The following is a 14,033-nucleotide window of genomic DNA, read 5'->3' on the forward strand; positions in this document are numbered from 1 at the left end:
TCAGACTCCAATCTAACTATTTGGCAGTAATTGGTTTAAGGTAGCATGTATTTAATTAAATGTGAAATCTTCCATGGTAATACAGAGTTGGTGCCTGAATACTGCCCCCAGAGCTTACTGTTTAGGGCCAGTGAATGCTGTGAGCATGTAGTGCTGTGATTGCATGATGTGTTGTACAAAACCCATCCACATGTAGCCATATTTTTTTTAATTCCCAGTGTCAGACACAAAATGCAGAGAAAAAATTGGATACCAGAAATTTTGATCAGTTAGTGTTTGATCGTGCAACAAACTATAGTTTTGTAACGGTGTTGGGATGGATGAAGTGAAGTGAGCACGCGGTTCTCTGCTATAGGTGGAGGGAGGTACAGACAATGAAGGCTGCCAGATGTTGTCAAAGTTAATTATTGTCAACCGTAAACAGACGTCGTGCAGTGTGCCTGCAGTAATCGGACGACAGACATCAGATGTTCAACCCTGGACCTAAAATGTAGCAGCCGGGTGTGCAGTGGTCACCACAGAGTGGTCATTTCTGGGAACTCTGAGATTCACACCCACTCACTCCAACACCCATCCACCCACCCATCCACCCACCCACCCACCCACCCACCCACCCACCCACCCACCCACCTACCAGATTAAGCAGTTGAAAACTAAGCTTATTACTTCTGCTTTGTAAATGTAAAACTCCTCATCTTCATCCACAATTTAGAAGCCCCTTATGGTATGTGACCAGGGCTACTTCTGAATTTAATCTTGTATTATATGATGTCAAAAAACAAAACAAAAAAAAACAAAAAACAAAAAAACACCTTTTAATCTTTGATTTTACTATGCTAGTTTGTGCAAAGTAGCATAAAATAAAATTAGCTTTCACTTTGTATGGAAAAACTGACAGTCCTCAATCCAACAATGTACCTTTCAGGGACAGCTGTCGCTGGACACGCCGATTCAGTTGCTAGGATTTATGAATTGTGCAGACACCATGATGCGTGGCTTCACCTCCGTGGTCATGGCTTGGCTGCACTGGCACTTGCTGCTCAGCCCAGCATTGCAACTCCAAATTCTCAGCCACCATCTCCACTTGGTGACATAATGGTAAGCAATTATTTTGTCTAATACTGAACAATAACAGATATATTGACAGAGAGTGAAAACTTCAGCACTGTTTAGTGCAGTTAGGTTCATTGCCATTGTTGGATGATGATAACTCCACGGCTTCACAAACAGAGTGATGATGGGGCAGAATACAATCACTGGGCACTTGCTTGGGAGGAGCAAGGTTCAAATCCATGTCTGGCTCTCTAGGTTAAAGTTTTCTTTAAACTGCTTCCTCCAAAAGCCACGGTGGTTTCTTTGGCAGGCCACACTTGATTTCCTCATTCATCCTTCCTCAAATAAACCAATGCTCTGCCTCTAATGCCTTAACCATTGATGAAAGGTTAAACCCCAGTTTTACTTTTGGTTACTCTGTCTGGTCCAAACTTTACTCTATGAAATAATAATTTCTTTTCTAAGTTAACTCCCGCATGCAGTTTTATCAACACCACAACAAATTAATAACAAAAACATAACAATATTTGTTAAAAAGAGTTTTTACTCTTTTCCATTAAATTGGGGAAACAAATTATTAAATGGAGAATAGAAGCTGAATTTTGTTATTGGTGTCATGTCATTTTAATTGAAATGGTCTGTGAGAAAAAGTGCCAATCTTCAATTTCATAAGTATTAGTGTGATTAAGTCATCTTTTGCATTTTTGAATGCACCACGTGCTGGTAACAAGTAGTTTCACATGTACCTCTAGAAAATGCTGTCTGCTATCTACACTGATTTGTCTTATTGAGCTATGTTCTTATCTTTGAGTTTAATGAAACATTTAACATCCACTAACACAAAATCTCGTGATTTAGCCTTTTCTTCTGCCAACCCCATTCAATTCAGTGTTACAGTGTCTTAATTTGTACTACAGTTTTCAGATTCATCTTCTGGGCATGATAGTATTTTCTTTGTTTCCCTTGTATGTCTCACATGTTCGCATGCACTAATTTTTCTGTTAGATTTAAAAACTGCACTTTGCCTCTCTGTTTGCAGTTGCTCAGCTAATACATAAATAAACAGTAGGAGAGCATTATTAGTCTTCAGCAGCTAGTGATGATAGTTGGTTTGCAAATAGTAGGCTATAAATGATAATTTGAGAGATGTATCAGTTTTTTCACAGGGCTTTGTAATCTAAACATTTAAGACATGGGTTTATATTACGAATTAATGTGTACACATAAATGTTGGAAGCCATTTGATACATCCACAAAGGAAGAGATCAGAGGAACCTGGTGAAGCACGTATTGATGATGTCATGGCTGTTGTGTTGTTGAGCATGCTTAGCGATGAGGTGTTGCCCCATAGAAGTATTTCATCAGTTTCTGTTAAATCTTACATGCGATTGCTAGATGTCAAGCCACTGCGGAAAACTCAATAGTGATTACATATGAGCTTGTGTATGACCTTGATCATTTGGGAGATGGGTGATCCTTCACTTGGTAAACCAGATCATAGCCAGTGTGTGGCTGATGTAGGAAATGGTAGGGGATATTGTGCTAGGTGCGTTCATTAAGTTCATAGTCTAAGGCAGTAATAAATCCTTAAGCAGAGAGATGTGGATTTGACTGTATTTATTCTAAGTGTAATGGGACACATTGCTCAGCGTTAGGCACAGACCTGTCAATGTTTTGGAGATGTTGGCTTTCAGAATTGCCTTGAGCATGCCACAGCCTTCAGTCATCCATCACATCAGTTGAATCCAGACCATTCATTGCATTTTTAGTTTTAAGAAGGGAAATAGTCCAAATGTGACAAATCTGAGAATAAAGTTATGTTGCATCATTGAGGTTTTCTTTTCAGTGAGGAACCAGAGATTTACGGTTGCCAAATGAGCCAGGGTGTTGTTCTGCAAGGAAAAAGTACAAGTGTTGAAGATGTCTATTTGAAATAGTTGAATTCAAGTCAGCAAGTTGTTCATTGTTCTTGTTGATGCAGCTGCTGTTATAAGCAGTCCAGAGTGTATTCTCATGCGTCTTTCCATGCTAGTTTATGCTCTGCAAGTCTCTTCGTACCTCTATCCATTTGAACCTGCTTACTGCAATTAAGTTTTGATCTCCCTCCTACACACCACTCAACCTCTCAGCTATTTGGGGAATCTTCTCCTTTACTCTTTCCATTAGTTATATTCCACCTAGAGCTTTCCATTAACATATTTGTACCACCTCAAGGACTGCTTGTACCCTATTACCTTGTACTGAGTGTGGTTGCACAATGGTTACCACATTTAGATTTTCCATAATTTCCATAAATCATTTAAGGCAAATGCAGGGATGGTTCCTTTGAAAGAGCATGGTTGATTTTCTTCCCCATTGTTACCAATACAGATTTTGTTCTGTCTCTAATTACCTTTTGTCAACAAGATGTTTAACATTAATCACCCTTGTTGCTTTTATTACCTCATGTCATCCACTCTTTATTGATGTGAGGTCCACATCTTATTTTCTCTCTCACATTATCCATCCACATTGATCTTGTGTTTTTCTTCGTACCTTTATCCATCCACATTGATCTTGTGTTTTTCTTCGTGCCTTTCTCACACCACCTTAGTAAATGTTTCAGCTGGGCGATAAGATACACAATTACACCACCTGACAAAAAAAGTGAACATCCCAGTATGGGAGGATAAATGAAATGAAATTTCATGGGTTTATGTTATTTCATTGGCTACAAAGTAGAGTGAAATTTGCAAAGAACTTGGCAGTATGAGAGATCACTTATCAGTATGGTGTTGCACCTGCTGTTACCTTGATGCATGCACTGATTCAGTTCTTAAGGGTGTCATAAAGCTATTGGTTCCTCTCCTGAAGCAAACTTGTCCATAACTGCTGTAACTGGTCCTTGATATCCTGGATACTGGCTATAGGATGGATTTGAAATTTAAGAGTCAACTCTTCGCATGTCACTTTCGGGAGCAGATTGGGAATCTTGATAGCTACAAGAGTACCTCATAACATCACAAACAGTTCATTGAGACATGGTGTATGTAGACGAATATTGTCCTGTTGAAAATGTCACCATAATACTGTCGCATGAGAAGCAACAGGTGAGGATGCAGAATGGCCATTGCATACTGTTGTGGGATCAGTTCTCTTGGTCTTTACCAATTGTGACTTGAAGTCGTACACCATGGTTCCCCATACAATGACGATGGAGTAACAATGCTGTGCATCTCCAAAGCAGTGGAAGAAAGAGATCTTTCCCCAGATCACTGCCATACTTGCCAATGATGGTCATCTGGGGTAGGGCAGACAGCGATTGATTGCCGAACACAATGCAGTACCATTCATCAACAGTCTGTGCTTCTTAGTCATGGCACCACTCCAAACATGTTTGTGTTGTGTTGTTATTGGCAGCCTATGCATTGGACAGTAATTCCCTAGTCCAGCAGCTGCTGGTCTCCGATCAGTTACGGTTAATGATACAGAATGTTGCACAGAATCCAGTCTTGTTCTAGGATGATAGGCACAGACTAAAGCAATTATGATGCGCTTGATGCACAATAGGGGGACCCTTGAGGAAGAGTATGCTTGCCTTCACATTCCCACACATTCCAACATTGGGCCACATCCGAATGCTCTGCACATCTGGACATTCCACAGTACAACCAGCCAGGCAAATATAGACCCACAGTGAGGCCATTTTCAATCTATGCCAGCACTGGTAAAGCGCTGTCAGAAGTATTCAGCATCTTAGTGTCATCCACAGTGATCACTCAACGTGTGGTACTGTCCACATCCCTAATACACTCTACCAAGTGTGGTAATGATACTAAAGACGAACAACACTAATGCGTGCTGTTGGCCACTCTGTCACAAAAAATTGCAACTCTTAAATCATTTACTTACCTGCTGACAGTGTGCATCTACAAAGATACATTGACATTTGAGCATGTGTTTTGGGTGCTTCATTTATTTTGTCATACAGTGTAAATATTCCTATGATATTAAAACATTCTGCAGCCAGTAAATGCTTTTTGCATTTTCTTTCCCAAGCAGTTTCCACTGATCCCTTCACATGTGTTCATTTTTCTGTTTCATGCATCTAATTTTTCTGTTTCACGTATCTAGTCCAACCTCAGATAATCTCTACAGTATTTGCCCTTACTTACTACTCCCTGGCATCACTTGGATCCCCCCCTCCCCCCCACCCCGCCCCTCTCCCACCCCCAAGGAAGCAGGGAATTTGCCGAATTGAGTCAAGAAGTGGAAAGTTGACCACTGGAATTGTGTAGCAGATGGAATGCATATAATGTTTATCAGCAACCAATTCCTTCCAAAAGAAATCAGTTGACCAACTTCATTCAAGAGGCCAGTACATGACCAAACCATAAACTGTTCCTTCCATATTAGAAATTTAACAATTATGTTTGAGTCACATCTCATTGTCTTAATTAGGCTCCGTGGATGCACACTCTAGAAATGAAATCTTAGATGTACAATGGGAGATGAAAATTTAAGTCATGGGTGACTGGAATACGAGTGTAGGAAAAGGGAGAGAAGGAAATGTAGTAGGTAGATATGGATTGGGGCTAAGAAATGAAAGAGGAAGCCGCCTGGTAGAATTTTGTACAGAGCACAACTTAATCGTAGCTAACACTAGGTTTAAGAATCGTGAAAGAAGGTTGTATACATGGAAGAACCCTGCAGATACTAAAAGGTATCAGATAGATTATATAATGGTAAGACAGAGATTTAGGAACCAGGTTTTAAATTGTAAGACATTTCCAGGGGCAGATGTGAACTCTGACCACAATCTATTGGTTATGACCTGTAGATTAAAACTGAAGAAACTTCAAAAAGGTGGGAATTTAAGGAGATGGGACCTGGATAAACTAAAAGAACCAGAAGTTGTACAGAGTTTCAGGGAGAGCGTAAGGGAACAATTGACAGGAACGGGGGAAATAAATACAGTAGAAGAAGAATGGGTAGCTTTGAGGGGATGTAGTAGTGAAGACAGCGTAGGATCAAGTAGGTAAAAAGATGAGGGCTAGTAGAAATCCTTGGGTAACACAAGAAATATTGAATTTAATCAACGAAAGGAGAAAAAAATGAATGAAGCAGGCAGAAAGGAATACAAACGTCTCAAAAATGAGATCGACAGGAAGTGCTAAATGGCTAAGCAGGGATGGCTAGAGGACAAATTTAAGGATGTAGAGGCTTATCTCACTAGGGGTAAGATAGACACTGCCTACAGGAAAATTAGAGAGACCTTTGGAGATAAGAGAGCCACTTCCATGAACATAAAGAGCTCAGGTGGAAACCCAGTTCTAAGCAAAGAAGGGAAAGCAGAAAGGTGGAAGGAGTATATAGAGGGTCTATACAAGGGCTAAGTACTTGAGGACAATATTATGAAAATGGAAGAGGCTGTAGATGAAGATGAAATGGGAGATACGATACTGTGTGAAGAGTTTGACACAGCACTGAAAGACCTGAGTCGAAACAAGGCCCCCGGAGTAGACAGTAGTTCCAATGCAATGTTGACAGCCTTGGGATAGCCAGTCCTGACAGAACTCAACCATCTGGCGAGCAAGATGTATGAGACAGGCGAAATACCCTCAGACTTCAAGAAGAATATAATAATTCCAATCCCAAAGAAAGCAGGTGTTGACAGATGTGAAAATTACCGAACAATCAGTTTAATAAGCCACAGCTGCAAAATACTAACGCGAATTCTTTACAGATGAATGGAAAACTAGTAGAAGCCAACCTCGGGAAAGATCAGTTTGGATTCCTTAGAAATGTTGGAACACGTGAGTCAATACTGACCTTACGACTTATCTTAGAAGAAAGATTAAGGAAAGGCAAACCTACGTTTCTAGCATTTGTATACTTACAGAAAGCTTTTGACAACGTTGACTGGAAGACTCTCTTTCAAATTCTGAAGGGGGCAGGGGTAAAATACAGGGAGCGAAAGGCTATTTACAATTTGTACAGAAAGCAAATGGCATTTATAAGAGTTGAGGGGCATGAAAGGGAAGCAGTGGTTGGGAAGGGAGTAAGACAGGGTTGTAGCCTCTCCCCGATGTTATTCAATCTGTATATTGAGTAAGCAGTAAAGGAAATAAAAGAAAAATTCGGAGTAGGTATTAAAATCCATGGAGAAGAAATAAAAACTTTGAGGTTCGCCGATGACATAGTAATTCTGTCAGAGACAGCAAAGGACTTGGAAGAGCAGTTGAATGGAATGGACAGTGTCTTGACAGGAGTATATAAGATGAACATCAACAGAAGCTAAATGAGGATAATGGAATGTAGTCGAATTAAGTTGGGTGATGCTGAGGGAATTAGATTAGGAAACGAGACGCTTAAAGTAGTAAAGGAGTTTTGCTATTTGGGGAGCAAAATAACTGATGATGGTTGAAGTAGAGAGGATATAAAATGTAGACTGGCAATGGCAAGGAAAGCGTTTCTGAAGAAGAGAAATTTGTTAACATTGAGTATAGATTTAAGTGTCAGGAAGTCATTTCTGAAAGTATTTGTTTGGAGTGTAGCCATGTATGGAAGTGAAACATGGACAATAACTAGTTTGGACAAGAAGAGAATAGAAGCTTTCGAAATGTGGTGCTACAGAAGAATGCTGAAGATTAGATGGGTAGATCACATAACTAATGAGGAAGTATTGAATAGGATTGGGGAGAAGAGAAGTTTGTGGCACAACTTAACCAGAAGAAGTGATCGGTTGGTAGGACATGTTCTGAGGCATCAAAGGATCACTAATTTAGTATTGGAGGGCAGCGTGGAGGGTAAAAATCGTAGAGGGAGACAAAGAGATAAATATACACTCCTGGAAATTGAAATAAGAACACCGTGAATTCATTGTCCCAGGAAGGGGAAACTTTATTGACACATTTCTGGGGTCAGATACATCACATGATCACACTGACATTGGGGGACAGATCCGGAGATCTTGCTGGCCAGGGTAGTTGACTTACACCTTCTAGAGCACGTTGGGTGGCACGGGATACATGTGGACGTGCATTGTCCTGTTGGAACAGCAAGTTCCCTTGCCGGTCTAGGAATGGTAGAACGATGGGTTCGATGACGGTTTGATGTACCGTGCACTATTCAGTGTCCCCTCGACGATCACCAGAGGTGTACGGACAGTGTAGGAGATCGCTCCCCACACCATGATGCCGGGTGTTGGCCCTGTGTGCCTCGGTCGTATGCAGTCCTGATTGTGGCGCTCACCTGCACGGCGCCAAACACACATACGACCATCATTGGCACCAAGGCAGAAGCGACTCTCATCGCTGAAGACGACACGTCTCCATTCGTCCCTCCATTCACGCCTGTCGCGACACCAGTGGAGGCGGGCTGCACGATGTTGGGGCGTGAGCGGAAGACGGCCTAACGGTGTGCGGGACCGTAGTCCTGCTTGATGGAGACGGTTGCGAATGGTCCTCGCCGATACCCCAGGAGCAACAGTGTCCCTAATTTGCTGGGAAGTGGCGGTGCGGTCCCCTACGGCACTGTGTAGGATCTTACGGTCTTGGCGTGCATCCGTGCGTCGCTGCGGTCCGGCCCCAGGTCGACGGGCACGTGCACCTTCCGCCGACCACTGGCGACAACATCGATGTACTGTGGAGACCTCACGCCCCACGTGTTGAGCAATTCGGCGGTACGTCCACCGAGCCTCCCGCATGCCCACTATACGCCCTCGCTCAAAGTCCGTCAACTGCACATACGGTTCACGTCCACGCTGTCGTGGCATGCTACCAGTGTCAAAGACTGCGATGGAGCTCTGTATGCCACGGCAAACTGACTGACACTGACGGCGGCGGTGCACAAATGCTGCGCAGCTAGCGCCATTCGACGGCCAACACCGCGGTTCCTGGTGTATCCGCTGTGCCGTGCGTGTGATCATTGCTTGTACAGCCCTCTCGCAGTGTCCGGAGCAAGTATGGTGGGTCTGACACACCGGTGTCAATGTGTTCTTTTTTCCATTTCCAGGAGTGTACTAAGCAGATTCAGAAGGATGTAGGTTTCAGTAGGTACTGGGAGATGAAGAAGCTTGCACAGGATAGAGTAGCATGGAGAGCTGCATCAAACCAGCCTCAGGACTGAAGACAACAACAACAAAAACAGATGTACAATTTGTTGACAGCTTCTGTTGCATTATCAGATGAAGGTAAAGCCTTTCTTCATAATATTTTCATACAGATGAAATTTGATTACACCAATATAAATGTGAAACAAACTGTTGGTAGACAGATTGCGTGCACAAAGACATCGCAGCCATATAAAATAGAGACACAGTCACAGGCTTGAAAATTAAACTTTTTGGGAGGGGTGGGGAGGAGAGGAGAGGGGGGAGGTTTTTAGGCTACAGCAGTAAATTTATTGCAGTGCGTAATTATACTCAAACTTTGGAAGTGCAGTTGAACATAATCCAATTGGCAAACACATTTATTATGAAAAGTATAGATTGCACACACACACACACACACACACACACACACACACACACGAGTTGTGTTTGCATTAATGTGGTTATGTGCATGTCATTCAATGCAGAAGAAGGTGTTTTGGCGAAAGCTTACTTGTTTAGCAGTTTTTTTGTTGTGCCTGTCTGTGAGTCAACATCACCAGTATACAGTGAGTCGCAATCTATCCTTTCGATAATATTGTCATTATTATTCAATCTTGGATTTTCCATTGTTTGATAAACGCCTTTGTTGTTTCTAAATGACAATGGTATCCACAAATGTGTGTGCCACCATGACAACCAAAAGAAACTGTCATTCACTACTTAACTGCTCTTACACCGTACAGCCCAAACCTGGTGGCTTTTTCCGAAATATGAGCCTGACTTTCACTATAATACCAGTAATGAAAATGTAAACAGCATTCAGGATGTGGTTGAAAAGCAGCTGAGTTGCTTGAGTTCTTCACTTAACAGGTTTATTGTTTTGTGAGATGTGTTTGTATAATGACATTAATTTGGATATTTTCTTGATGTAGCAATCATTTACTGTCCAACCAAATCCTGATCTTAATTTTTCTATTTTTCAGGTTGGAAGAATTGCAGATAGCTTTACTCTGCCGATCGGTACATGGTTAGGCATTCCTACATTGCCTATGGTTGTATCCTTTTTCCTGTACGTTCAGTGAAGTAATAACAGGAATTTAGAATCTTCAGTTGGTCCAAATTTTTAGTGTCACTAGTCATTATTTTCTGCCATCCAGTGAAAGTTGCACATCATCTGCTTGTATGCCAGTACATCAGTGGCTCAAAGTCAGCACAAAAGTACTTTTATGAAGGTGTGGTGGCTCGGTGCGACTGTGCTGCGGATATAAAATTCCTCACCTTGTGTTGCAGCTCTTCGCACATGCACGCCTCCTTGAACTTACTGTTGAAATCAGAATATGCAGCACAGTGCACTTTTTTCAGTTGTTAAGGAAGAATAGTTTCCATCCTGGCATTCATGTCTACCTCAGTATTTTCAAATCACTGTGAAGTTTTTAATGTAACATACATTGAGGCTTCTTCCCGTTTGATTTACAGATTGAGCCCAAGAATAAGGACTGTTTGTATGCCACTGTGCATGGTGTTGTTTGCTTATTTTCTCTGCACAGTTTCCACAGGAGAGATACATGAGGTTCAAAAATATTTGTAGCTTTACAGAATGTGGAAGAGGGCCAACTCCTACACTTCCTGTCAGTGCTTTTCACAGTGAAAGTAAAAACTTCAAATGTGAGTGGTGTTGTAAGTAGACACATACAAATGGATATCTGTATGAACCTTTGAATCGAAACACAAGTTACAACAGGTGCATAATCAATTTTCTTGTAGTGTGTGTGATTTAAATATGTTACACTCATGCTCATAAACTAAGGATAATGCTGATACATGGTGCAAGAATGCTTTGGTGGGCGGTTTGCGGGTTTAAATCTCCTCTGTGTATGACCATGCGGTGCATTTGACCTGCGGTCGTCAGACGGTCGCGCTGGCAGCAGTCCACATACGCCGAGATGTGTTGGTGCCTGTCAGAGTATGGTGCAGCAAGTAAATGTGCAGATGTTTTCAGACGTGCTAATGGTGACTGTGTGTTGAAAACAGCTCAGAGAACACACATTGATGATGTTATGGGGGTAGAATACTAGGGCGACTGGAGGCTGGTCAAACACAGCAGGTTGTAGCACAGGCCCTCTGTTTGCCACAAAGTGTGATCTCAAGATTATAGCAACGATTCCAGAAGACATAAAATGTGTTCAGCCACTACAGTATGTGATGTCCACAGTGTACAACACCACAAGAAGACCAATATCTCACCTTCATTGCCCACAGACAGCCACGGAGTACTACAGTTAGCCTTGCTCGGGACCTTACTGCAGCCACTAGAACAGTTGTCTCCAGACACACGGTCTGCAGACGACTGAACAGACATGGTTTATTCGCAAGGTGCATTCCACTGACCCCTGGTTACAGGAGAGCCCGTAAAGCCTGGGGCCGAGAACACAGTACATGGTCATGGGAACAGAGGTCCCAGGTTATGTTCACGGACGAGTCCAGGTATAGTCCGAAACAGTGATTCTTGCTGGGTTTTCATCTGGTGTGAACCAGGTATCAGATACTAACCCCTTAATGACCTTGAAACGGACCTGTATGGAGGCTGTGGTTTGATGGTGTGGGGTGGGATTATGATTGGTGAACCTATACCCCAGCATGTCTTTGACAGAGGAACTGTAACAGGTCAGGTGTATCAGGATGTCATTTTGCACCAGTATCTCCACTTTTTCAGGGGTGCAGTTGGTCCCACCCTCCTCCTGATGGATGATAACGCATGGCCCCACCGAGCTGTTATCGTGGAGGAGTGCCTTGAAACAGAAGCTATTGGGCGAATGGAGTGGCCTTCCTGTTCCCTAGACCTAAACCCTATCAAGCACGTCTGGCATACTCTCGGTCAATGTATCACTGCATGTCTTCAAATCCGCACGACACTTCAGGAGCTTCGATAGGCACTGGTGCAAGAATGGGAGGCTATACCCCAGCAACTGCTCGACCACCTGATCCAGAGTATGCCAACCCGTTTTGCGGCCTGTGTACGTGTGCATGGTGATCATATCCCATATTGATGTCGGGGTACATGTTCAGGAAACAGTGGCGTTTTGTAGCACATGTGTTTCGGGACAGTTTTCTTACCTTATCACCAATATCATGGACTGACAGATCTGTGTCGTGTGTGTTGTGTTTCCTATGTGCCTATGCTATAAGTGTCAGTTTTATGAAGCGCCACATTGTGTGGCATCACATTCTGCAATTATCCTTAATTTATGAGCATGAGTGTAATTTCAGCACCTCTGATGCAGGGTGAATGCTTAGAGTGCATTCTTAAGAACAATAGGTATTCCAGAAAAAATTAAGAAGCGTTATCAAACCTCACCTTTGTAAGTGGCATCCCACAAGAGGAAGTCTTGGTAGTGAGTTTTCTGCTGCACATCTCCATAGGGTCTGTAAGAAAGTCATACATTAGACAAGCACATTGTGAAATCATTATAGAAATAGAGAGATGATCAGAAGTGATAGATACAGACAAAGGAGAAAAGGAGGAAGCTTACAGCATTGAAGAGTATATAGTTCACCACCATCTTAGAAGAAAAATTTGTTGGCCTGACAGGAAGATCCATCAACAAGATCACTGAATATACATCAGTCACATAGTAAAATTAAATCATAAATGAATGTTCACTGTGAAGCAGAACTGAAAGGCCCATTTGACTAGAGGAACCACTAAAATACGGAAGTGTGATATCTTCCACAGATAGGTGGGAGCTGTCAAAATAAATGGATACAGGCTTCTGTGTTTAGCACAAATGCCTGCCAAGGTAACTTGTGTGAAACTACCATGGAAATGCACAGGGAAAGACCTGTAGGCAGTGCCACGAGGTTGATATAACCTCAAGCTGTGAGCTAAGTTTCTAGTTTGCCGCCAGTAATGAAGGTGAAATTTTGACAGTTGCAGCCACTTGTGCTTGAGAAATGTAAAAAGCAATTGAATATCAGTCCGCTGAAGATTCCAAGAACAATGCCAATTGTAACGGTATCAAGAACTCCCATCCTTAACTGCACAAAAAAGGGAAGGATGTCTTGTTTTACTGAGTACCGGATGATTTGGGAATAAAGGGCAGAATTTATGAGATGAAATAGCTAACAGAACCTCCATAAGATAAACTGTTCATTTGCTTGTCCAACCTCAATGTCAAAGTGCAGGACCTAAAGTCAGTTGGAGGAAGGACGAAGATAGAGAAAAATCACACTTCGGCTAGGGAAGTGTGTCACGTGGTTGCAGCAGTCCTCATTCCAGCCATGAATGCGGGAGGAATACTTGAGCCCGCCACTGGATCGAGCACTTTTCAGTACTACATGCTGCATCCTGTTCTACATTCCGAACCCCGTTTTACTGCAGTGTGTTTCATATTGTAACAACAGTTGACAGATGTGGGGCAAATTTTAAGATTCTGTGGGCTGTTTGACCTCCTTCCCCAGTTGTTAGGTAACAGATTGTAAAAGATTTTATTAGGTTTTCCATGCAACATAATATTGGCCAAAAAACGTGACTTTTCAGCTATTTCTATGCGAATTTAAATTTATTTGAGCAACACCTTTTCAAACTATAAAAAGTTTATGCTAATTTTTGGTTTCACTTTTGGAATGGCAGGCACCTAACAGCTTCACCTGAGGATCTTAAAATATGTGATTGGAGACACTTGCTCACCAGAGCTGTGCTGAATACCAGAACTGCACTCCCCTCCATTACTCACAGGAAAATACCTCGTCACTCTGTAATTGTTATGAAAAATCCAGTGTTGTAATCAAATTTTTGAAGTAGTGAAATGGCCCTCTTTTTAAAATTACATGAAAAACAACTCTTGCTGTTTTGTATCCAAATTATGTACACTTCTTGCATCACAAATTGCTAATGTAAAACATTTTT

The 14,033-nt window shown here is 42.1% G+C and overlaps 1 protein-coding gene across 1 annotated transcript in view; it reads left to right on the forward strand.

Annotated features, from left to right (window-relative positions):
* The window catches only part of LOC126335104 (putative pyridoxal-dependent decarboxylase domain-containing protein 2), a 103,638-nt gene that overhangs the window by 39,191 nt on the left and 50,414 nt on the right, over positions 1–14,033 (forward strand). Inside the window, exons 6-7 of the mRNA XM_049998041.1 lie at positions 926–1,098; positions 10,111–10,182. Of these exons, the coding sequence (XP_049853998.1) occupies positions 926–1,098; positions 10,111–10,182 (245 nt within the window). The remainder of the gene's footprint in view (positions 1–925; positions 1,099–10,110; positions 10,183–14,033) is intronic.

This window comes from Schistocerca gregaria, chromosome 2, assembly GCF_023897955.1.
Source record: "Schistocerca gregaria isolate iqSchGreg1 chromosome 2, iqSchGreg1.2, whole genome shotgun sequence".
NCBI lineage: Eukaryota > Metazoa > Arthropoda > Insecta > Orthoptera > Acrididae > Schistocerca > Schistocerca gregaria.